This window comes from Centroberyx affinis, unplaced genomic scaffold, assembly GCF_046629955.1.
Source record: "Centroberyx affinis isolate AG114_WGS23_722 - 3 ecotype Tasmania unplaced genomic scaffold, CSIRO-AGI_Caff_v1 ptg003958l_1, whole genome shotgun sequence".
In the NCBI taxonomy this organism is placed as follows: Eukaryota; Metazoa; Chordata; class Actinopteri; order Beryciformes; family Berycidae; genus Centroberyx; species Centroberyx affinis.
The window spans coordinates 366,478-393,259 of record NW_027281780.1 but is presented as its reverse complement, the minus strand read 5'-3'; the positions used below and the strand labels follow the sequence as shown (position 1 = coordinate 393,259).

General features: G+C 41.5%; 1 protein-coding gene across 2 annotated transcripts; it reads left to right on the top strand.

Moving 5' to 3' along the window:
* The first annotated feature begins 2,430 nt into the window (after positions 1-2,430).
* On the top strand, positions 2,431-26,741 carry apbb1ip (amyloid beta (A4) precursor protein-binding, family B, member 1 interacting protein). Of its 2 annotated transcripts, none has more exons than XM_071541841.1 (14): positions 2,431-2,605; positions 9,266-9,325; positions 10,335-10,422; positions 11,122-11,414; positions 13,483-13,560; positions 15,390-15,549; positions 19,127-19,248; positions 20,349-20,423; positions 20,683-20,826; positions 21,440-21,550; positions 24,037-24,135; positions 24,238-24,361; positions 24,532-24,587; positions 25,053-26,741. In XM_071541841.1, the coding sequence occupies exons 2-14, from the start codon at positions 9,266-9,268 to the stop codon at positions 25,725-25,727; spliced, it is 2,085 nt and encodes a 694-aa protein (XP_071397942.1). In that variant the 5' UTR covers positions 2,431-2,605; the 3' UTR covers positions 25,728-26,741. The 2 variants fall into 2 exon arrangements, with proteins under 2 accessions (XP_071397942.1, XP_071397941.1); XM_071541840.1 differs by having other exon boundaries at positions 24,526-24,587.
* Positions 26,742-26,782: the final 41 nt, after the last annotated feature.

Below are 26,782 nucleotides of genomic sequence, written 5' to 3'. Positions count from 1 at the left end.
GCCAAATAAATCCTGCCAAGAAGAGGCTGGGGTGATCGGAAAGCCCAATTAGTTGCACACAGGCGAAAAACTTCCAGCTGATTGATGATTAATTTCCTGGTGTAAACATGCTGTGAGGATTACTGTTTCACTGTTGTTTTCTCTGGAAAGGAAATATGAAATCCAGGCTGGTAGCATAAGTTGCCCCACACCACCCACCAAGTTCACTAGCATGTGATGTGCAGGACGCATGTGGAGTTACAGTGTGTTGTCTCTCAATAGAGGGCACTGCAACACTCCTAGAAAACGCAGTACTTTTCACATCATTATAATGACCGTTTGTACTCCCCAGTACTACATTTTGACAGACGCTTTATCGTTTTGCAAGTTTCCTACTGGTTTTGTCATTATCACCCCATTTTCTTTTGGCATACAAAAGGCTCAAGAAAGGTAGTGAGAGGTGCGGAGTAGCACACAGATTTAAAGCAATAACATGGTGGAGACTAATGGTTTTAGAGTATGCCCCTTCTCTTACCATTCATTCCATGTTACCCCAAACCCTCACACCTTACCATCTGGGGTTTTGCAGTTATTTGAAACCTGGCATGAATTTTCAGAATCTCTACTCTCCGTTGAAGTAAGACTGCGCTTCGTCAAAGAGGGCTTTGTCATCGTTTTTGTTTTTCTACACAACCGGTGACCCTCCATTTCATCAACTGATGCGACTATAAGATACACAGACAATGGTTTGAATTTGCAGCTTCATGTTCCTCCATCTCACAGGGTTTATTTTAGCTCTTCCACCATGTTAAACAAGTAAATTTTCATAAACCTATTGAAAAATGACATTGTCGTTTACCGTTTCGTCAGTAGATACTATGATAAATGAGTTAAACCATTCATAGGCAAAAATCATTATTAATATCTATTCCATTTGAGCATCCTCAGTCATAGAAAAGTGAGTGCAAAGTGGAAGAAACTCTGCACGCCGAACTTGACAACAGTTGTCTTCCAATCAGTGTATTTATTTGAAAAATGTTCTCCAAGGCACCAATGTGTGAGTGTTTAGGAGATGCTTGGAGTTAATGCTGGGCAGCGTTTGGTGTCCATGTGTTTGTCAACCCTCTCGGAGAGGAAATGAGGGTGGCTGGGGCACATGCCTTCCCCGAGTGTTTATTTAATACATCACATCTCATGAAAGGCTCTTGGACTCATTCAAGGTTATTTGGTTTCCCCCGTGGAGCTCGACTTCGCCGTACGCTGACAGGCTCTTGCCACAGAGAGGGTGGTCTGCCTTTCCCATCGCAGCCGAGCCTTAAGGGAAACCAGGGCAGAGTGGATGAAGCAGCACTGCAGCGCTAATAATAGAAAGATAATGCACTGCAAATGGTGTAACTAATATTTAGGTATTTAAATGGATGCAAGTGTTTGAAGTGAGGGGTAGCAATCGGGGTAAACTATTCTTCTGCCAATAAACTAAACATAATTTCGCATCATGATTGTTCCCAGTAATCAGAAAACCGCCCCTCGCTACTCTCTGAGCTTTATTTCCCAAAGTTTCTTCGGAGGTGGACGTGTGCACCGCTGCGTTCTTGGTGGGCCGAACAGGAGGAGAGATGCGAAACCTCGGCGCAGCCTCCCAGGTGGACTCAAGGAGAAATGCAAATAAATAGAGCTATCTCTGTGTCTGCGTGGTCTGATAAGGGCCCCGGGCTATTCATAGCTTGACAGCTCGACTCTCCTTGGTTCCCCTGAAGATAACCGACCTTGCACCACACCAGTGTCTTAAGATATTCCTTCCTGGTTTTAAAACTGAAGAAAAGATCTTGGGTGTTGTGCAAAGCGACGCCTGTATAATACCTGAGTTACTTGGAAGAAGATTACTATAATTTCATGCACTGTTGTACTGCAAATACTCACAACCGTACCTATAAATGTATGGTCCTGTACAGAGGAGATATTGTATTTCTCCTACACAGGACAATATAGATCTGTAGTCTGGTATCCTTCACTGCGAGCCTTGGCTCTGACGTGCCACATTACCACTCGTCTCTAAAGAACCGCTGTAAATCATTTTCAATGAGGTGAATTATTAACCTAGATCCTCACATTCCTCCTGCTGAATCAGCCGTTCTCTCCTTTTCACTGAAACCCAGCTTTCCCCCCCAAAAAAAAACTTCATCTCCTCAACAGGCTGCCAGTTACCAACACCATACTCCTTGATTAGAAGTCACAGCAAACGTGGCTGGTGTGTTTTTTTTACTGTTCTGTCTCCGTCTGGGGCTTTGAAGCAGCGCTGTGTACAGCCAGCTACAGTGCAGATAAGCAGGCTGTTAAGGGGGACGGCCCAGTGCTGCCCAGACAGGACTATTGTGAAAGTGTTGGGCTCTCGGAGGAATGCACTGACAGGTCTGGACCTGAACTTCCGCATTGAGCAGGAAGCCAAGTTAACAGTCAGAGAGCCAGATGCAATCCAGTTCAACACACCCAAATCTGCCTGCATATGAGTGTCTTTTTTTAAGTTTTTTTTTTTTATCAGAGAATAACATTTTAAGGTGGAGTTGATGTCCATGAAGCTCTTATCTTGAAACTGACTGGTGAAAAAAGGATTAAAATATTGTCAAAGGTGAGTTACGTCTCTGTTATGTTTGATAACTCTACCTTCAATTAACGGTCGACTCCCATAGCTGCTTTTATCTGAGCGTACGGAAAGAACATTGAGTTCTGCTGATTGTGACTTTTTCATATCTGAACTGGCATTTTGGTTTTAGATGCAGTTTATTCTACTGATAAATCAAACAATTTATCACATCCAGTTACAGTAGATTGTATCTCCCTGAACAGACATGACGGATAAAGTTCATACTGCACTCACAATCATAGGCTTCCTGACAAAATCTTTTGATTTAAGCTTTCCTGTGTGATACAGACTTTTTAAAAGCAGCCAAATAATGTTATCATAACAGCGCAGAAAATGGCATCAAACAGTCACAACACCCAGCCCTTTCTCTTCTTATGAAAGGAGGCTTCATTGTATTCCTCTATAGTGATAAGGTAATCATAATTAGGCATAATGTGATATGCTGGAAAGGGTGTTACTGTATATGTGGTTTTGTATACTGCTCCGACTGGGTGGACCTTGCTTTAATAGCAGAGTAGTGTGTGACTCAATAACCACATGAAACTGATAGGGTTGGCCTTTTATTTAAAATGGCCAAGCTAATAGCACTGTCGCTTTGTCCTTGATGTAGGAAACATTTTGTACATTTGGCTCCTAAGATAACAGTAAATCACAGGGTCGTAAATTGAATTACTAGTGAAGTATACCTCTTAAAGTAGCCATTATAAATGATGGGGCAAGGCAGTTTAGTGGCCAGGCTGTTTTTCTTTTAGTGTTTATAATCCAGAGGACACTGGACCTGATGTTAGACCAGACTCTAGTGTGGTGGGATTTTCAGTAGAATCAAGGATTGACATCGGTTTTACAGTTGTTTTCATACAATTAGTGTCACAGAACTGCATGTGTGTGAAGTAAAATGGGCATTTGATGACTTTTCTCCATTTAAAGCGGTCAGAAACACTAATAAGATGATATCTAAGTGTTGTTTAAGATAAAATACAACAATACTAGGCATTGCCTCCACATATAAGTGCACATGTTGAACTGACAATGTTTTAGGGGTTAAATCGACCATTCTCTTATTTCCAGGGGTGAACGTCATCGAGATGTTTCATGGTGCGAAATACGTAATCAGATTGCTTTGATAGTCGCACCCCCACTGCTGCTCTCCACGCCCATTTCACTGCATTTTTCAAACTACTGGGGTAGGCAGAGAGGGGCTGAAACTGGGGATACCATTCACCGTTTAACCTTTTGGTAGGTGTAAAGTCAGAGTAGGATAGGTGCAGAGTAGAAGAGTATGTCTTTGTGTGTTTATGTGTTGGAGGGGGGGGGGTTATGGGATGCCAGAACTTCCTGTTGAAGCCTCTGGGGGTGTTGTGGGTAAAATTCAGTGAAACATCTGTGATGGGAGGCGCCTGATAACCCCAATCACACACCCGCTGTCACCCACCCAGGTTTCCTCTGACATTCAAGCTAGATTTCTACATAAGGACTAGTTACATCAGATCCTGTGTATTGCTAAATGTCACTTGAGATATCTAACATAAGCGTCCTGCTTCGTAACTTGATTTCATGCCCTTCAGACTTTAGCTGTTGCTATAGTGAACCCCTAATTTCTCCACTTTACAATGCAGTACATTCAGTCCATGTCCATGTAAACAGATCTGACTCCAAGCGTCGATATTTGATCTGAGTAAGAGAGGGAGTTGTTTGAGATGATCTTTACATTAAGGTATACATGTTGTGCTTCGATACGGCCACTTAGAGTTGTCGTCTGTTTTCCATTTTCTCGCCAGAGGGTCATGACTTCCACATGTGTATTCATATAAAAAGTTGAAAATGTACTGTATAGCCTATTCCCTTTTTTAAAGAGATTTTATTGAGAATGCAAGAGTCACTTTGCGTGCCACATTTTCAGTCTCTCTAAAGAAATTTCTGCGGATACCATAAGTCCAGTGGTGTGTTTCACAATGCATTATGTGGGTTTGGCAGGTTGCCAGGTTTTGTGTCCAAGTGTTTCCCATAATATTTATAAATGCCTACAAATCACATAGTTTCAGAGTGGTTTCTAGGAAGAAAATAGAGACGGTGTAAATAAGCAGAAACATATTTTTATGATAATAAACCGAGCTCAAATGAGAACATACTTACATACCTTTATACTGCAGAAAGCTAATAGATGACATAATAAACATGAACATGAACCTTGCTGTACAAAATGTAATTTCTGAAAGGAAATTAAGTTATCCTGTTCTTCTGTCCATCTCGCCTTAAAGAGGCCAATCTATGTCATCAATCTGGCCTCGTTGTGGCAACCATGTCCAATTAACATGGAAAACTGAGCCCAGTTCAGAGCACATTCTGCATCAGTAATGGCTGCTCTTTGAAACAGCTTTAGTCATGCCAGTCCTTCACTTCCAACCATGAAGTCCTCTAAAGGTTCTCCAGTAACGCTGATATAAATCTTCTCTTAACTTGGGATCCAGCATGATTTCAAATCTGCTCCTTGTCAAAGCCTGATTTCTGCAGCTGTAGATGTTGCAGCATATTGCAGGATTAACTCTTTCCTTATCCATGCCCATTTGGGTTTTACACTGGAACAAGAATCATATTTGCAGGCTCTTCTGACAATCATTGCTAGATGCTGTTTGCTAAGATGACATCAGTTTGAGGTTCACACCTTCACTGTGGTTCTTCAATTGTACGCATAATGAACGTGTGAATGGGGAAGTACAAAAATAAATATGTAATGTTTCCTAAGCTTTTATTCCATGTTGATGGGTGGAGTGCATACTCATTGCTGTCAGAGTCGATTCTGATATGAATCCTTTCTTGCATTATAATCTGACAGAGTAACTTTTGGGTCAACAGCAAGATATCTGTTTACATAACCTTGTTTTCAGGCTGTAAATTTAATTCTTAAATGTAGTGGAGTAGAAGCAGTAGATTAAGTTTTGTTGCTCCTCTGATGGTTGTAAATTTTCACCTTCTCACCAAAAAACAACTTTTACCTCCATGGCTGATGCCTGTTATTTCCATGGTTGACCTCTCTGACTTTCCTCTCTTACTGTATGGGAGTTGGGACCACTCCCTTTAATGTCTTTGGCTTCTGAAAAGCAGCTGGTGGGAGTGACTTGACTGATACACTAATCTTTTCCTTGTGTGACTTTAAAAATACACATTGAGACTGGCATCAGCCGCTCACACAGTGTTTATGTGTTCTGTGTGACTGTTAGTGAGCAAATAGCTGACGTGGGCCAAAATCATACAGGGATTGTTGCAGTGCGACTGGTTGTCATAATACAAAATAAAATGTGATACCAAAGCAAAATGAGAAACAAATGATCCAGAGGAATGAAAATAATCAAAGACTGATGCTTTTTAGACATTTATTTTGATGCTGATGCCAAATGCTTTTGGTGTTTTAAGCCATGCATTCTTGAAACTGAAGTTGCTTGTTTATCTCATAAAATTTAGGAGTTAGGAAAATGCTTGTTTGTGTGTTTGTTAATCTAAAAGATCCCCATTTGCGGATGCCAGAGCAGTCAGCTAGTGCATCCATTATGTGGAAAATCACAGTATTTACCAAAATGTAAATTGTAAATTTGGTGCATGCAATTTATTTGTTTTCAGACCATTAAAACACACGTGACATAATGTTAGTGCTGGAGACTAAACAGGGTCACAGGATTTGCAAAAGGTTCCTTGTGTCACCATTTCTGACACGATTTCAACATTGCAAGGCGCAGGAAGTTGCCCTTTACCACTTCCTTCTGTTTAGAGGCCCACCAGCCATTCTTGTAGAAGGGGTGGAGGAGCACAAATAACTGTAAGAAAGAGAAGTGAGTGCATTTTGTATCATACATAAATCCATCGTCAAATCCACATACACACACACACACACACACACACACACACACACACACACAGGACACATAAAGATCATTGTTTGATTCTCAGAGAAATGCAGTCAGTTTTCCATTCTGACGGCATTCTTTTGAGAAATCTTTCAATCTTGCAATATGATGCCGCTGCTTGCGAAATTATTCACTCCCGCATCTTTTTTTTGTCTAAGATCTACTCGAAGCAGTCTATTCAATTAAAGGAGGAGTGAAAACAACCACACTCATTTTCTCATAAGCTTCAGTTTTTCATAACAATACACGCACAGATACACATCTGCTAAGACGCTGAAACAATATTGATCCATTTCCATTTCACATTCAGATGAGTGCTGTATGAACTCTGGTCTGGAACAGAATCAGTCACACTTGTCTCCACAAAGTGACTAACAGCTTTTCCCGGCTGTCTACTTGGCTGCTGATTTAATTTCTGCAAACATTTTCGTCCTTATAGTCTGATCTAAAACTTTACTACACTGAATCCAAACTGTGATGGGAGAAGGTAGTGAATTTCACTTTCTGGAAGATAATATTTTCATATTTAATGTGCCATGACAGCAGAAAAATAAGATTGGAGTTTTGGTTGTACAAACATTTCTTGGAGGCAGAGCTGCTCTGGAGGCAGAAGTGATCTCATTGGTTGAGTTAAACCTCAGTGGAGCCACAGTTTTTGCAGTGCAGGTTAGCTAACCGCATGGTGAACTTGAACGGGAGCCAAAGAAAAAGATTTAGACTGTTAGACTGAAGACAAAATGAAGTCATTGCCATTTATGTTTTTATTTTGACCTGAATTCCTTCTTTGTAATTCAAGTTTACCTGTTAGCTAACTTGCACTTAAAAAAACAAAAAAACAACAAGAAATGTTTTTATAACTCCAATTTGCAAAAAAAGAGTAGGCCAGTGTAAATCAGATCAGAGAGACTCAGAGTGGGAGAGAGCTCAACAACACGGTCAGTAATATAATAATACACATTTAGTGGTTAGACAGATCGCAGCCACGTTTCCTGTCAGGTGTCAGCTGATCAAAAAAATACTGAACCCTTATCTGCTGGCTCTTTGTAGATGTAGGTGATGTTGTAGCTATAGGTTGAGGAGGAGTGAGCAGTTGTACTGTACTCCATATATACTGCAGGTCTGCCATCACTGAAGTTGCTGCCCCATCCATGCACTCCTGTGACTGAATGAACTCTATTGACACTCTACTGAGACTTCTGATGAAGTCCTATTCCTGAGCTGAACCGGTCATGTTCCACTATAGGAAAACAGGGAGTCTGTTTTGACTGCACATTCTAGCCCGTCATAACATTTGCTCCCAGAAATGGGGCTGCACATAGTATGTGTGTGTGTGTGAGAGACAGAGACAGCATACATAATTAGCTATGGAAATCTCCAATGAATCCTCTTGAGTTGTTTTCAGGAAAAACACAGCTACTCCAGTCGACCCACAGGCTATTTTGTTTCTTTTGTCTGAAATAATTAATCTTGGTGATGCTGATTTTCATTCCGTACGTCCGTAGTCTGGGTCTAACTGTGGGTCATGTCTGGGTTAAACTGTGTATATGAATCTCTAGGAATGGGGTGTATGAGTCAGTATTGACCTTTGATCCAATATACAGTAAAATAAGTACAGTACAAGTATGCATGGTTTCATTTTTCTTAGGACTCTCAGTTTCATGCTTTAGGGATCAGTGTTTTGTGAATTTACAGTAATTGAAGTCATGGGAAATAGCATTAGTCTGAGTATTTTAAGTAATAGCATACAGTATTTAAAATAATGCATTGTCATTGTCATATATGATGATGTGAACATGTGTTGAAGTGCACTGAAGTATGATTTCTACTGGTTATTGTATATCTACTGCATACTGTAATCATGCAGAGTGAGGGCTTTATCCTACACATACTGCTGTTGAATGAGATTATAGGACTGACTGTAATAGTGTGTTGGGAGGTGAAGGTCTGCGGTTTAAACTGGAGTATGTTTGAGAACCTTCATTCAGTTCAGCACTCAAAACAGTGTTGAGAAAGCAGGAGTGTCAGGAGATGGCATGTATGAACACATCAGAATTAGACCAGTGTTTTGATGGAGATCACCAGGAAGTTAGACTCTGCTTGACTGATGGGTATGAACCTGTCAGAGGCTTCTGTCCGCATACAGTGAAAATCATAACCTGCCTCTGCTAAAGTGTCAATTCAACATGTTATAAATGTGACAAAAATATCTAAATGGCAACAATTCTTGCAGATTTGAAGCTCTCTAGTTGAGAGAGCTACCAGACAAGTTGCAACCAATAATGAATGCCTGGAGTTATGCACACATGCTTTTTTTTTCTTCCTTCAGTCTACACTGGAGATGTTGTGTAAGACAGCATAGCCTCGGGCTACATATTACTACCTCAAACGTTTCAAAGTGAAGTAATATCTTACAGCTGGGTGTGTAACATAAAAAGCAGAAATATTGGTAATTCATGCGTGTGTAGTTGTAAGTCTTGCTTACAATTATGTTGGTAAAGCTTTTAAATGCAAATGGAAATTTCACTATTCATTTGATACATTCTGTCACTGTCATTCATCCTGACAACCGCATCCAATCAATGAAAAATCTTTGGCATGCAGCACCAATCAATAAAGTGCATTCATCAACATTGTGCTTTGACAATGGATGATTGTCTGAGTTCTCGTTACATGATGAGAAAATAGTTTTGCAGTCTTCCCTTCCAGCGTTTGCTGTGTCTCATTCTTCTGTTGTTGCTTTTACCAGATGGATGACATCGACGCCATGTTCAGTGACCTGCTGGGGGAGATGGATCTCCTCACTCAGGTGAGTTCAGTCAGTTGCCATGACAACCGTAAGACGTGAAACATAAAATAGACATGCAGAAAACGTAGCAAATGGTCATACAAAGTGTTTAATTCCAAAGCTCCATTCCAAGACTTTTGCTTAGAAATTATCTCTTTATTTTTTTTATTTTATATGTTTTTTATTTTTTGTCTGTATTTTTGAAGTACTGGCTGTTGAATTTTGGGTGGATTTTGTTTTTTTTATGATAAATATAGTCAAAAAGACCCAAAAAGTGGGAGCGCTATTTGGTACCAGAAATGTCCATGGCATGGCAGGATAATTCAAGCTGAAATGCGTTGATAAATAGCTACAGCATTTTGGAATGAAACCCTTTATCCATAGCCTACTCTTCATGCTATAATATGACAAGCAGACAAGCAACACATGAACAACAACACATGTTTTCTCCAGATTGTCCATGGCCAATTCTCTCACATAATACATTAATCAGCAGTAAATAGACTTTTTCTACTTTAGAGACAGATGACAACTGCACTAAAACCCACCATCGATCACCAAGACACTTCAGACTGGCAAGCACAACAGACACAGCAGGGGAAACACTCCTTGTGGTCATCTAACAACCATAAATTACACTCTCTTTCAGAAAGGAGGTCAAATGGCAAACTCATAAGCTAGCTAGACATCACCCTTTTTTTTTTTTTGCAAAAAGCCCTGCTGATCCCTTTGATGTTGTTTTCCAAACCACCAGTCATTTCAAATCACCTCCATGTTACCAGAGGTGCTTCATATTAAACATACAAGTCAAGTTATGCGTAATACTTAAAAACAGATGTCATGTAAACATCATGCTTTCTTACATAATCATCAGGACAATTTATTTTTCAGAGCGCTCCGAATGTGTTGTGGATTATAGTAACTGAGCACCCTGGGGTTCTTGCAAGGGGTTTTCGCTAACTCCTGTGGCTGCACAGAAATTGCATTCATTCTCTTATAAACACGGTCCCTTGTTCATTCCTCCCTGCAGAGTCTCGGGGTGGAAACCGTGCCTCCAGAATCTCCCTCCAGCACCAACAAGGAAGTCAACTTCTCCATCGGCTTCACAGACCTGAATGGTGACTTATATTCGTAGCCCTGAGACTGTCTGTGCAGTGTCAGAAATACTGCAGAGGCTGGGTGTTTGGGTTTGGCGTAATGGCTATTACTACAGTGCACCAGTTGCACCGTGGGGGTGGGGGGTGGGGGTTACTGTATGTTTCATCAATTACCTAGAAAATTAAAATGATTATGATCACAGGGAGAATCGACGCTGACGTAAAAAGGGCAGAAAAACACTCCGTTTTGCCTCTGCAGTGTATCTGGCTACTGTTCAGGCTGCGATTTCAGACAAAGATTAAGGTCACTGTGCCTGCTAATTATTCACTGTTTGCCTCTGGCTTTCATGGACTGTAAAAGAAGTAATAATATTACAGCAAGGTCAGTGTCTGTTGTTATTAGCGCTCCATTTTGGTTATCCCCCCCCCCCCCCCCCCCCCCCCCTTGTTGCCCTTTGACCATGGATGCCAGTACTTCAGTTAGTTGTCAATATATTCCTGAAACAAAAACATCAATAAAGGAAAAAAGCACTTCAGTGGGTGCTCACAAAACTTGAGGTAACTGTTCCAAAATGGACTAGTCAGTCAATAATGGCTGTTTTAATATTTTGTGACAAAGAAGACCTGCCTTGGCACCTTTCCTGAATATACATTACTAAATCAAAATTCCTGGTCATCTTTTGTACTTGGCAAATAAACCAATTCTGCTTCTAACACCAGAGTCCCTCAATGAACTGGAGGATAATGATTTGGACGCACTCATGGCTGATCTGGTGGCCGACCTCAACGCGACAGAGGAGAAACTGGCGGCAGAAATCGGGGGCCTGAAGGAGCCCTTACCGCCGCCCCCGGACCTGCCCCCGGCACCCCAGGGCCTGGGCACCTACCCCGCCCCCTCCCTCTCTTCCCCCACATCGCCTGAGAGCAGTGGCAGCAGCAGAGTTAGCACCCCGGCCTCCTCCTCCGCATCCCTCTCGCCACCTCCGCCCCCTCAGGGTGCGAAGCCTTCAAGGGTGAGTCAACACTTACCATGAACTCTCTTTACCAGAGGTGTGACCAAGTCAACTTTGCTCGAATCCCAAGTCAGTCTCAGCTCTTGAGGCACAAGTCCCAAGTCAAGTCCCAAGTCTAAATATGGATTACCAGTCAAGTCCGACTCAAGTCCATGTCATTAATGTCAAGTCTCCTCAAGCAAGTCAAGTCAGGACAGCAAGTCAAGTCAGAACAAATCAAGAGTCCAGTATCAATTTAATATCTTAAAGAAAACAGAATATCTAGGACTTTTCAATGCAATATGGTTTTAATAGGATAAAAACTTCATCATGAGTTTGTTTCTATAATCAGTTTCAACTTCAATAAATTCAATCATTCCATACAAATTCAGAAAACAGAATTTAAATTCAGTCGTCTGCTGGAAAAAATCTCATCACTTTCAATCGAAGTCATTTACACAAACACAAGATCTTTTGTCAAGACTTCAGAAACCTTTTTAAAGGCAAGTCTCAAGTTTTCTCTTCATGCATCAAGTCAAGTCTCAAGCAATTAAAATTGTGACCTCGAGCCTGACTTGAGTCCAAGTCATGTGATTCGAGTCCCCACCTCTGCTCTCTACTGTTTGGAACTTGTCAGAAATGTGAATTAAAAAAGGAGAATCTTAAAAAAAGGCCTGTCAGAGTGTTTGGAGAGTGGTTACTAATGGCTGTGAGGGACATGCCACCATGCAGCAGGAGTGACAACAAAAGGAGAAGTTGTAACATTATTGCCTGTTCCTCCTTGACAAAACAAATAAGATGCAAATCGAAATCTCTGCGCAGTGGAAGGCTTTTCAAATTATAATATGAAAGAAGGGAAAAATGGAGCAGAGAGAGGCAATAATGTAAAAATATCTATTTTAGTGTCACTCCTCCAACATGGTGACGTGTCCTGGTTAACCACCAGTAACCACTTTGTCAACATTGCGTGACAAGATCCTATTAGATGAAAACATCACCAGTTTCCATGTTCTTGTGGATGGACTCTAGTGATGTTTTTTTGTTTTAATAATAAGGAAGTAGATTCCATCAACGAGAAGCCAGCATCTGTTAAAAACCAGCATATGAATTTCTGGTAAACAGAAGTGTCTGAAGAGTGGTATTTCTCTTATAACAGTTGGACGGTGAGATCATGGCAAAGTTGTTTCTGGACAAAGGCGCAGTGGAGGCATCTGTTACAGTTACAGTGCCTCATGAGGCTAAACAGCAGAGACCCTGTCTGGAACAGATCAAACACACACACACACACACACACACACAGAACCATGAGACAGGAAACAGTAACAGGATCAATACCAAAGGTTGGAGCAGGGAGGTGAGATGTGGCAATGGTGGGGAAAGCCAGACGGGAGCTTATTGCTTTAGCGGGTGGTGTTACCTCATCCTTCTGAGGTGAAAACACCAGGTGTGCCGAGGCAACGAGTGCGTCACCATCAGGAAGATGTGTACAAGTTCATTAAAGCTGCGCTGGGCAAGATTTTTAAAAATACACCCGTCTTATCAGCCTAAATCCCAAACTGGAGCTGCAGTAGCAAAAAGCGTCCCATCCCCATTAATTGAGATGCTGTAGATTCACCCTATTTGCCCAAATTAAACTCTGGTGTCAGTATGGTCACCTCTCCACCCACAGGAGCTGACAAATTGAAATTTAAGAGTGAAATACAAACTAAACAGCAGTCAGCAGCGCTCCCGCCAAAGAAAGCTGGACTCACCAATGTTAGATCTTTGCCGCTCATCCCTTTGGTTTCCTTTGGTATAAAGCATCAGAGACCAGCCGGGTTGGTAAACAAGAGTGTGCAGTGTGAAGTTTACTGACATCACTTCTTCTTCTTCTTTCTGGGTATCAAATTATTCAAACAGTTGCCTCTCGCTGCCATCTGGAGCCGCCAATATGCAAACTAGCTTAGCGTAGCTTCAACAGAATGACTTGTCCCACTATTAAGACATGACATGCCCCTGTCTTACAACATGATAAATAATGACAGATGAATAATCTACTCTTCTACTTAATTCCACTGTGTCATTGCATGTTATTGTTTGTCCCATTCAGGAGGAAATCGAGGCCCAGATGAAGGCAGACAAAATCAAGCTTGCACTTGAGAAGCTCAAGGAAGCCAAAGTTAAAAAGGTAAGGCAAACAAACACTGAACTGATGTGTACGACTCTGAAATCCACTGGCAGCAGTAAACACGACAGAACATTGTGAAATATCTATCTGGTATCTGGAAGCTATCTGGAAGTCATTGTAAAAGAGGTAATGTCGAAACATAGTAGGCCTCTTTCTTCCTATTCTTGTTGGCAGCGCCATTAATCAAAGTAATGGATGGCTCTTTTATCCGGCCAACTTACTGCGGGATAGCTTCCTCTCTGGGTGATATGTGGACACTTTCTCATCTTCAAAGCAGCGCACCAAACTGCTGGCACATGTGGTCACGCATGCAGACCTGCGCATCAGGAACTGTGATTTTACACTAAATCAAACTACTTTCATGCCGTTTGAATGGCGTACCATTTTTGATGTAATGGAGCAACCGTGATATCTGACAATGATTGCAAATCCTAAAACGTCAAGTTGTACATTACTACTCTGTCTCATGGCTTAGCTCACAAGTCTCATAAGTTGCATGGGTGTGACAGTTTTAAGATGGGGATTATAAATTCTTATATGTTGGCTGAAGTCTAAAGGAAAACAGAGCTCAGCAAAAAGATGCCTCGTCAACAATTGCCACAATTGTAGTTTTCTGAGCAAAAATCAAAGGACGGTTTCTTTAGGCATGATGGTGTGAAAGCAAGCGAATGGTGCAAGAGCAAATGAAACTGGTGCTGTGCGAGCACTGAGGAAACACACACCTCTGGCCACTTTCACAGGAACATCTGTCCTCGGTTGTGAGGTGCAGAAGAGCAAGGTTGCGCTCTCAGTGGTTGCGGCGGAGTTTCTGCGGTCACAGGCCCTCGAAGCTTAAGATAAAACCCCTGGTTCTGGAGCATATTTCCGACACAGGTCCGCTCTTTTGAAGATACCCACCTTGCATGAGGAGGGAAGAGGAAGGACAGATTATTGATATCCAGGGATACATTCTATTTAACCGTATTGTTTTCCTGGGAAGGTCAAGGCAGAGTAACATGTGATCTAACACGCCAAATCCTCTGCTACGATAGCATCTCTGAAACCCACGTTTTTATGACACAACGCGAGTGACGAGCCGACCTCGGTTCTGCGAAGATCCTCGGCTTCCTAAAGCCGGATTTGCTTCCAGATGAGAGGAAGTGCGAAGCCATATGAGCCCGAGAGGAAAGCACCGCTCCGCTCCAGAGCCAAATTAATCTCAGCCAGCTCAGGGTGAAGAGGGCACTAAGACTGTTTAAAAGAAATGAATGCAAACCAGGAGAAAGGGACAAAAAGGCCACAGAAATTCAATAGAAGAGAAAGATAGAGGCACTGATGCTCCAACTGCTCTGATAAGACTAATGCTAAGATACAGAAACATCCATTTACTGCATGTAGTCTGTTATTAAACTGGTAAAACAGCACATTGCATGTGTTTTAAGGCTTGATTCGACGTCTCCCTCCAGACACACCTGCTGTTGTCCACATCATACTGGAAACCTTTACCTTCGATGTGTCATGCAGATAACAGAAAACCTTGACTTATGATGTAACCACTCAAGAAAGAGTAATGCACTTAAAGCAAGGGATGATATTAGCTAGATTCTGGCATCATAAAATATGACTGTTGTTATTATAACCTCACAGGCTATTGAAAATATTGTCTTGGTTTACTGCTATCCTTCATCATCTGGTTTCTCATAAGCCCATTGCTTTTCTTTAGCTCATATGTAGAAATTTGTACATTTTTTCTCTTCTTTCTGTGTTTTATCAAAACAGTAAAGCAAAGCATAAAAGCAAAGTGAAGCAAGACAAGGCAAAGTAAAGTAAACAAAAGTATTTCTTGGCAGTTAGTGGTGAAGGTGCTGATGAACGATGGCAGCGCCAAGACGCTGATGGTCGACGAGAGGCAGACGGTCAGAGAAGTGCTGGACAACCTGTTTGAGAAGACTCACTGCGACTGCAACGTAGACTGGAGCCTGTGTGAGACCAACCCCGACCTGCAGCTGGGTGAGGAACTGAAATGTAACATAACATGCTGTGTACCATTTGGTGGACGCCTTGATACAAAGTGCCTTACAGTATCACAACTGTATTGTTTTATTTTTGACATGGGTGGCAGCAGTGGGAATGAACCCTGAACCCTGGAAGTGTTTGTGACATGCTCTACCTATTGAGTTATGCAGGGCCACAATCCTCAATTAACACACACACACACACACACACACAGAGGCTATGGAAGGTTATGGCCATCATACCAATGCTTTATACTTCAGTTATCAAAATGTGACTGTATTGTGTTGTCCTTAAAGTAATAATCCATGACATTTTCATATAAATAAATGTCTGTTTTGCTACTCTCTGCCGCAGACAGATACAACACAATAGTGATTCAACCTGCAGCCAGTTCATGAAAGCTTTAACATTTTCTGTTCTAAACACCCGGATGTGTCTGGTAGGTATTTCCTGGGAAAAATCCTGTGATGCGTGATACAGGAAGTGACACGTTTTACATTTCCAGCAGCAGCAACAGCAGTTTGTTTGGAATAAACAGAAGAAGAAGAACTGGGTAGTTAGCATGAGCAGCGATAGCCACCATGGCCGAACAGACAAAGAAAAGAGAAACTCAAACTGCATCAACAGAAATTCAAAGCCCCGCCCACACTGTTTGATTGACAGGTGATCTTTGGGAGGTGCAGTGCAGAAACACCACAGCGATGAGCGCTTACCACCAAACATGGCGGCAAAACCGAAAAAAACACAGATCTCGCAGATTACCACTTTAACAAAGATGTTACATATGCCTGCTGTGTGTGTTTCATCTTCAATTGTCAAGTAAACTAAACATACACATACAGTATATACACACAGGTACACACTCACACACACACACACACACAGGCCAATGTGCAGGGTGGGATATTTCATTCAGGTCCAGATGATGGACTGTGTTTTTATTGGCATGATGACAGCCACACTGCAGCAGGCTCACAATGAAGCATTGATCTGACGCCCCTCCACCTCTCTCTCCCCCCTTTTTTCTGTCTCTTAGTCTCACTCTCACTCTCTCCCTCTCTCTCTCACACACACATACTCTCTCTCACACACACACACACACACAGTGTAGACAGGTGGGTTTAATTTGCTGTATCGGACACTGTCAGTCATCTTCGCTGTCACGAGGAAATAGAAGCCTTATGATCTCAATCCTCCGTCTGTGCTGTCTGTGCTATATTTACTTCAGCTGGTGGACTTCACAAGCATCGGTCTCTCTGGCCACTCGCTGCCATCTGGTTTCCCTATGAAAGCACCGATCTAACAACTTGATCAGGTTCAGCAGCGTAAGGAGATACCTCATATTTTTAAACAACCGATCTCATTTGTCATGATCGGGGAATCATTTGCAGTCCATCACAAAAGCGGTTACATTATTGAGATATTAGAAGTAGAAATGGTTAGCCTTTGTTAGTAATGCAAATCCAAGTCAATATTCTTTTACTTGAAAATCATATTTACTGTGAGTTCTTCTATATTATTATTATTAGTAGTAGTTAATGTTGTGATACACTTAAGAAACTGCTACAAATGACTTTTCAGAGAACTTGCTTTAAGCTCCGTTGACTTGCTGTAGCATTGCTGACAAATGCTGACAAATGCAAACAACTTGTTCCAATATTTCAACAACCAAAACAGAAAGTTGGAGCAGATACCAATTACAAAAAGGGAAGTGCTTTCTGCTTTTTGGATAGGAATACCAGTTCATAACAAAGCAGACAGCGTTCCTAAACACCTGACTGGCACCTTTAACATTAAGCTCATAATTACAGTCCGGACTGTAGACAAACTTTCAAAGAGGAATTAATGTTTTACGCAATAAATATTTGACATGAAAGTTTCCGACCGAGTTAATGAATATGAGAAATTTATGCTGTCAGTGCAAAACAAATGAGGAAACGCGTGTTTCCCTTTGGTCAACATTGTGTCTGTTTTTACCCAAATGATAGCCTGTGTGTACATTTGCTGAACACTGTCTGATGCACTGATTGCTGCTTATAGCATGACACCCACACAAAACCCTGGACTCTTCCATTAGACCATTTGACTCACAGACAGAGAGGGGGAGGTTCATGTGTCACGACTCTGACTAACTAAGAGCAGCGTGACAGCTTGTCAATGGAAACCATGTATAAATTTAGTTTTTGTACACTTATAATCCCCCCTGACGATTTTATGTTTTATAACTACACTACCAGTCAAAAGTTTGGGCACACCACATTTTCTTTATTTTTACCACATTTTGGAATAATAGTAAAGACATCAAAACTATGAAATAACACAAATGGAATTATGCAGTGACCAAAAAAGTCAAATCAAAACTATCTTATACTTTAGATTCTTTAAAGTAGCCGCTCTTTGCCTTGATGGAAAGAAATTCATACATAGGCATCAACTTCACTATTTATATTTGTCTAAGAAACACATTTCAAGCATTTTCAGCATAAGCCTTTAGATCAAAATGTGTTTAAGATTATGAAAAACATAGTACATTCAATCAGGTGTGTCCAAACGTTTGACTGGTAGTGTAAACTAGTGTGGTAAAGTAATATTTCACTAACATATGCAACCTTTAATCTTTATAAACAACAAGTCAAGGCGAGTCATGCCCAATAAAAGCCCACAGTACTCAACAGCAACGCAGCCTTCAAACAAATCTTTGCTGTTACAGTGCATGCATGCCGGTGGGGCGGCCATGTGCTCACCATGCACACCGCCCAACCACACCATGTGGTTAATGCACTTCAAAGGGTTTTAACTCCTAATAACTCACTCCAACAGCAAAGTCACACCATCCATTTAGTGAATGCCATAATCAAACTATAGACTGGATCCCTGGGAGCAATTTATTTAATGCCTACCTCTGCCTCCATTGGTAACCTGTAATTGGGAATCATGGCTAAACTACAGTCAAATGCCCGGTACATAATGGAGATCTACAGCACCAAGTGTGTGGGTGGGCAGAGAGGGAGGAGGTGGAAAGTGCTCTTAATGTGTTTTCGAGTTTTAATGCCATTTAAAGTCCTTCCAGCAAACGAGCTGTTTGTGTTTTATTGAGCCCTTCCTTAATTCCCCTCCCTGTTTAAAGTGGACAATTGCATGGCTGTGAAACCTATTTTGAACCAAGCTCAGCTGATTTAAAGATTTTCGTGACAAACAGAGTATACTACATATGGTAAAGCGTTTGTTTTAAGATGTCTTGAATGGTGCAAAGCTAAACGAACAGACAGAGGGGAGAAGCAGGGGATCCAGCTGAGCTTTTGTTAAAACACCAGAGCAGGAAAGTGACATTGAGAGTACAAAGGGATTAAACAACATTCTTGATTCTCTTTTAAACAATAACGCACTGTGGACTCAGTGTGATAGGAAAACCACATAAATATTATATTGAATAACTGGAGACATTTTTTAATTTTCTAAAGCTACAGTCTCGGTGTTAGTATCTGAGTGTGCTGAGGGGTTGTTTTTACGGCTGATAGAATAATAGATTAGCTGTGTTTGCTGACATCTGAGTTTGCTTTCCTCTTGGCAGAACGGGGGTTTGAAGACCATGAGAACCTGGTGGAGCCACTCTCAGCATGGATGAGGGACAGCGAAAACAAAGTCCTCTTTCAAGAGAGGGAGGACAAATACGAGGTTTTCAAAAACCCTCAGGTACGTCCCCTGCACTGTAAGCACCTTTTATAAAGCGATCCGTAGTAGTTTTGCCTCTCTGGACGCACACTGAGTGATCATAGGTGATGTGTACCTGACGCCCCGAAAGTTCAACAACTGGCTAGTCCATTTTTCTTGGCCTCCGTTCGCGCAAATCTATCTCCACGTTATTTCAGCTCAGCTCCATCTGGCTATCTTCACTGTTGAATTGTTGTCTGAATTATGAGATGTCCTTTTCTGCGCAGAGGATGACCTCTTACATTTATGTCTTCACTGTAATGTATCAAACAAAACAGCTTCAGGCGAAAGACACCGAGGTCTTGGCATGTTTGTTGATAGAGCGGGACTCCTTTATAATCTCAAAGTATTTAATGGATTCGGTCTGTTGGCAGGGAGGGATAGCTGGGTCGGAGTGTATGGAAACCTGTGAGATACTCTCATTTTTAAAGCACTCCATCATGCCTTCCCCCGTCCCCCCAACAAAAGACAGACCTACTTTATACGTCCCTATCAATTTACCATTTCAACTTGTGACAAAAGCTACCAAAACAGAATTCCCCTTAGGGCTTTCTCTCACCGCGATGAAAACAAAGGCTATGATATGATACGGAGCCAAAGTAGTCCAGCCACATTAGGACGATCATTAGCAGGGTTCGACCGATAGCTGCCGATAGCCGATGTTTTTTGCCAATATTCAGTATCTTAAAATTTTATCTTAACATTTTCATCCCAAAAAAAATCCAAGGATTCATTTCTTTTCCTCTGAATTTTATTCTGGTCAGGGTGGAAAAGCCTCTGACAAAGCATGTAGACCACGGAACACGAAAACTCCCCTTTGAAACCCAGGATAGTAGTAATAACAATAAATATATATAGTATATATACTTAAGTGGAATCCAATGAAAATGTGGCATTAGAATCAATTCAGGTTCAATCAGGTTGAGAGCTTCCCATAGACAACCAGTGTAGAATTGATCACTCATCAATTGATCAATCAATAAATATCCATCATATTTGAGGTGGATGACACAGTGGTGGTGACCCAATATATCAGTCTAACCCTAATCATTAATGTTAATTAATTTTTTTTTTCACTGCAGACCTTTTATCTGTGGAAGAAGGACAAGAAAGCTCTCAAAGATATAAAAGACAGAGACAAGGAGTTATTAATACAGGTAAATACACACACACACACACACACACACACACACTGACACAGTCACACAACAAAGACATAAGTGAAACATTTCCTTTGATTGATGTTTAATGACTTTAAACTCAGAATTCTTACTTTAATCTCAGAACTCTGACTTCTTTCTCAGATTTTCGACTTTATTCTCAGAAGTCCAAGCTTAATCTCAGAACTCAAATCAGCTAAAGTTTTCACATGTGGCCCTGATCCTCTTTCGTACTTACATGCCTTTACCTACATAGGAGAACTTCTGTGGGACGTCCATCATCGTGCCTGACCTGGAGGGGGCGCTCTACCTAAAGGAAGACGGCAAGAAGTCCTGGAAACAGCGGCTCTTCCAGCTGAGGGCCTCGGGAATTTATTACGTACCCAAAGGGAAGAGCAAGGTCAGCGAGTCAGGGGGTCAAAGGGGGGCATTTGTGGCAAAAAAAAAAAAACTGACAATAAAAGCACCATCCAGCAGCTAAGCCTCTAGTCCAGCACGCGTTCACTTGAGCTGCTGCCGGGCCGAAAGTTCCCCCTTTATAAACAGCAGTGGTGAAAGATGAAAATGCCCCAGCAAATATTCACGCTATGTCAACTGAAACCTTAATGCAATGTGTGCGGGAGGGTTTTTTCCCCCTTTTCATTGGGACTACAAAGTTCTAGTGTGTAGTCTCTCTGCTTCATCAACCCCGCTCCTGTTTCAAACCCGGCTGAATATAACTGGAGCCTTCCCCTCCCGCTGGCTACCTACAGTACATTCACTTACTGTATATCTTTGATCTCCTGGCAGCTCCTACCCTCAAACATACCATTCATACAGTATATTATGCCCGGCTACTGTATATTGTTAAGATATACTGTATCAGTTGAAGAGGCAAGGGGGCTGTGATGACAACAGCCTTATTAAAAAAAAAGAACGTGGTATGTTAATTTGGCAATAAATCATCTTCAGGTCAGTGTTTGGAAACATTGCAGATCAAATTATAATGCAATCTCCCTTTTTTTAATCCTCAGTCGTCCCGTGACCTGGTCTGCTTCATCCAGTTTGACAACGTGAACGTCTACTACGGCAAAGATTTCAAGAGCAAATACAAAGCCCCGACAGACTTCTGCTTTGTCCTGAAGGTACGTTAAGGTCGAAAAATACTATTAGCCTCAAAGCCGCAGATCCCATCAGTGCAGAATTGATAAACAGAGAAAGCTGCACTTCCCCTAACCATGATGTCGAAGATAACATTTACAATAACACTTCTTCTGATTGATTCGTCGATGTGGCGGCTTCACTGAGTCGGAGTTGTGAGGCATATCGTTATACAATATATTGCATGGTGCTGGAGATATTAATGCACAAATTGATTATCTTGTGTATGCAGGTTTCTGGCGCTTTGGTCAGCCACACAGCTGGTTGCTTTACTAGAAATGTGACTTGCAGTAAATAGTCTATTAGTTTGAAGAAGTGAAAGAAGACAGTTTTAGCCTGTTCAACTGAAAGTCAGAAGATAAAAATAATCAGGGACTTTTCAAATAGTTCTTAATCTTAATCTTTTTTTTTTTTTCAATAAAAGCACTAAGCATTCATGAGTATGCTGACTGCCTTTGATTAATATTCTTACTACTTCCTTTAAGACCGAGAGATGCTGACTGACACGAAAAAAAAAAGTGAGAATTGGATGAGTTGGTGGTTAGTCTTGGAGGGATCTGAAACTACTCTTTCTTTCTTTTCCCCTATCTTGTCTGGGAAACACTAGAATCAGCAGATACCATTAGACTAGATGTGGAGGATCAAAGCCAAAAGAGCTTAGAGAGGCAAGGAAACTGAATTACCTAGCAGTGAAAGACAGAGAACTCAAGGTTACAGTTGAAGGAATGAAGGCTGTGAGGTGCTGCGGGGAAATGTGACCTCAAGCTGCCAGAGTGGACATTTTGGAAGGCCAGCCAGGCTTCACAAGGTCTCTTACATCTACTCCTGCAGTTGGGAATCAAACAGTAACAGGTTTAAAACTGCGTCATTAGTGGTATAGCATAATGAAGATCACACAAAAGTAACTGTATTCGGCATCCAAAGCGTTAAGTTAGGGTGTGTTTGACAGATTGGTGAGGTGTTATTTGTTGGTTGCCAAAAATTACTTAAAGGACCAGAGCAACTCAATTTCTCTTCATCATTCAGCGATCATATACAGTGGAATAGCCTGAGGTAATCTCTCATACTATTCCCATTATGTACAACTGATATCATGATACCAGTGATGGAAAAAGTACTCAGATAGATCCTTTAAGTAAAAGTAGCAATACATAATGGAAAATACTCCATTAAAAGTAAAAGTCCTGCATTCAAAAGTTTACTAAAGTAAAAGTATAGAAGTATTAGCAGTAAAATGTACTTCAGGTCCAAAAGTAAAACTACTCATCCTGAAGAATGGTCCCTTTCAGAGTGTTAAATGCATTAAGAAGTATTTTAATGTTGCAGGTCTAACTGCTCCATATACTGTTGGGGAGTTTAAACTCCAACAATGCAACAAATTTTATGAGCTCATCGTTTTGCATGTAAAACCTTATTCTGCAAAGTAACTAGTAACTGCAGCCGCCAGATAAATGTAGTGGAGTAAAAACTACAATATTTCCCTCTGAAATGTAGTGGAGTAAAAGTATAAAGTCTCACAAAATGGAAATACCCAAGTAAAGTGCCAGTACCTCAAAATTGTACTTAAGTACAGTACTTGAGTAAGTGTATTTAGTTACTTTCCACCTCTGCATGACACCAGGGCATTTAACTCTGTTTCTCTGCTAACCTTCAGGGGAACAGCACTCCACTGTAGAATTCATAATGTTATTCATGCTGTTCACGTGTTATTTTTAGGGTGCAGTCAATGTTTGTGAACTTGACTGAACTGTGAGAGATGGCAAAAGTGACTGGGATAGCACAGCGCCCAGGGTTTTTTCCTGGGATAATGGGACATTTTCTGGTCCAACTACAAATACCATTTCAGCATAATAACACACAAGTTTGACTTTTAGTTCTCTGGTTTCTGGTTTTGAACAAATGTTGATTGGACTGCGCTAAACCACAGAAATAATGTATATAAAATCAAAAATCCATATAATTGATGTTGCCCTTTAACACTATGATTCTAGACTTATTCTGCCCCCTTGTGGTGTCTAATACTCTAAAGCTCACAAAGGCATCACATGGAAAACATTGAATCATCCTAATCGCTGAGCTAATTATGGCCCTCAGGCAGAGTGAAGGCATCTTCTCTTTCTCTGAATGAACTAATGAAATATAAGCAATGATCTCATGTCAACAACAGCTGGAGGGGAAAAAACAATTATTAGTTGTATAAGATGGACACGGTGCCATGTGTCTATCCACAGGCTGGTGTTAGTGTGTTTTGAACCACTGTTGTCTGGGAACCATGTTAATACTGGCTGACAATAACAAGATTTCTATGACGCATTCAATGTAAGATAGCAGAGAAAACAATGCACCAAGTTATATTGATGTGAACCTCAAAATGGCAGTATAGATTAACAAAGTAAGTGAAGAAATGTTTGGTTTAATAGTTTGGTTTGACTGACCTAATCATGCTTGTTATGTGGATTTGTGTCTACAGCATCCTCAGATCCAGAAGGAGTCTCAGTACATCAAGTACCTGTGTTGTGACGATGCCTGGACCATGGACCTTTGGGTGACTGGAATACGGATAGCAAAGGTGAATTTGGCCGACTGGTTTAAGCCTGCATATCCTAAAATATAATCTCCACTGAACAAGAAGACATAAACTTGTCTTCTCCTTGTTTTCTTGAACTTTCAGTATGGCGTGGCGATGTATGAAAACTATAAAACAGCGGCGAAGAAGGCGGCCGTCACCTCTGTGTGGACGAACCGCAGCACTCCATCTAGCTCCAATCCGTCCACACCCTCACCCACCATCAAAGGTAGCAGGAAACACCAGCTCCCCTTACAGAGCATTTCACTGACGATGTGACTGGGAATCTGTGACAGCGCATGACAAGCCAGATTTACTGATATGCTGCAAACTTTTTCATTGCATGCTCTCTCTCTCTCTCTCTCTCTCTCTCTCTCTCTTTCTCTCTCCTAGCCAAAGCACCCAACCAGGCAAATGGACATGCTGCCAAGCCCCAACCAAGACCGGTATCTAAGGTACAGAAAAATTCATATCAAAAATTCAATTCAACAGCTTAGGCAAACAAATACTTCCTCTATAAGCACCCGACAGTATATTTTACAAATGGTTGGAATAACTTAAAAACTAACCCAGCGTGTAATAATAAACTATATAATAATAAACAAATAAACTTTAGTTATAGAGCACTTTTCAAAACCAAAGTACTTCACAACAAAGAACAAGTGCAAGGAATAAAACATGTAGTGCAAAATGAAAACTCAAGGTACTGTAATAGATAAAAAAGACAAACAAATGACAAAAAGTAAATCTAAATCTTGAGAATTTAAAATCTGATAATGAATGAGGCAACTAAAAGCAGACCAGGATTAAAGGTAAGCTTTAGGATAAAGGTATGTTTTGGGAAGTGATTTAAAAGATGACACTGACTTAGCAGGTGGTTTATGGTTTAAAGTTTCTGGTTTTATTCTCTGTTCACTCAGGACTTTGGAAACGCCTCTCCTGCCCCACCTCCACCTCCACCTCCTCCACCACTGACGGAGATCCTCCCCCCGCCTCCCCCAGACCCAGTTCTGCCCCCTCCACCGCCTCCCTTGGCTGCCAAAGCCTCCTCCCCACGGCCCGCCGCCGCCCCGCGACACCTGCCATCAAACTTCCCTCCACCTCCGCCCAGCATGGACAGCCTCCCGCCCCCGCCGCCGCTGCCCCCCTCCTCTGACGACACCTCAGAGGCCCCGCCGGACTTCCTCCCTCCCCCTCCTCCGGCCGCGGGCTTCGGCTCTCTCCCGCCTCCGCCTCTGCCACAGATGAACTCTTTCCCGCCGCCGCCGCCACCAGCTGGTTTCGGTGGCGTTGACCAGTCTCTGCCTCCTCCGCCACCAGATCCTGGCTTTTTACCCCCGCCTCCGCCCCCGCAGGTGTTCACGGGGGCCGGAGCGCCTCCTCCTCCTCCTCCTCCACCTCCACCTCCGCCCGCTGCCGCCCCGCAGGCTGGGGTGCGGCCTGCCACCTCAGTGAGGAAGCTGCCTCCTGCTCCACCCAAGAGGACTACACCAACGCTACATGGAGCAGGAGGAGGTGGAGGAGGAGGAGGAGGGGGAGGAGACTTTATGTCCGAACTGATGAAAGCCATGCATAAGAAACGTAGTGACCAGTAACTAATTTGTGTACTATACCGTGCCTGCACAAGCCTTAGGAACGACTTAAACCTTAATCAATTTTTCCTTGATTCAAGCAAAGCATCTCATATATACTAAGGATGGGGCGATACGCTTATCTCACGATACGATTCGATACGCGGTTCACGATTCAATACAACCACAATTCGATGTAATAAGTTAAAGTTAAGTGACACCAAAGTATGACTGAATTTTGTTTATTTCTGAGACACAAATCTTTCTAGCGATGGCATTGTCTTGCTAGAACAATTTTAAAATGTCATTACAAAGTGAAAATAATATAATTTGGATGGAGAGCTTGTGAAACATTTGTGATTACTACAGCAGAATAGTAATAGTGAATATCGTGATTCATTTTTCTGCACCATGATACGTATTGTCACTTGTTTGTATTGCGATATATTGAATTCCGATTTATCATCCCATCCCTAATATATACACAGCAATTAATAAAAATCTCCAGTTGAAGGCAGTGCACACCAATAAAGACGGTCTGCAGCCTCATTTATCTCTTTGTTTAAGATTATAGAGACATCCAACGCAAAATGTTGTTTGACTCAAGTGAAAGGGCAATTATTCTTAAAACCAAAGAGTAATAGTATAGCTGTGCAGATGATGTTATATAACACCAATTATATATCATATGAGTTATGTACAGATCAACTAGGAATTTAGTGCTTGAATATTTTTGCGGGGAGATTTCACAGGCAGCACTGTTACATATTAAGATGGGTTTTTTTGTTGTTTTTAGCAAAATATGATGGGGTTTTTTTTCATAAGAATGGATATCAGAGATGATACAACACATATGAAATGTAATGCTGTCATTTTGGAAAGAGACACTCTTACAGTACTGTATATATCTCCAAAGTTTTGCATGGAGGGCTGTAAATACTGTAAAAAATACATCCTGTGATCATTGAGAATATATGCTATACCCACTGCTGAAGTACTGTTACCTAAATAAAGCCTCCACTCTACTATGGCAAACTATGTTGACGTGTCCCCTTAAAATTTTTTGTGGCGTAAGAAAT

Excerpts from the sequence above, each read along its gene's own strand:
- apbb1ip (XM_071541840.1), top strand. The coding sequence starts at position 9,266 with ATGGATGACATCGACGCCATGTTCAGTGACCTGCTGGGGGAGATGGAT. Across the intron at positions 13,561-15,389 it reads AGGAAGCCAAAGTTAAAAAG|TTAGTGGTGAAGGTGCTGAT; the intron begins GTAAGGCAAACA and ends ATTTCTTGGCAG. Across the intron at positions 15,550-19,126 it reads CAACCCCGACCTGCAGCTGG|AACGGGGGTTTGAAGACCAT; the intron begins GTGAGGAACTGA and ends TCCTCTTGGCAG.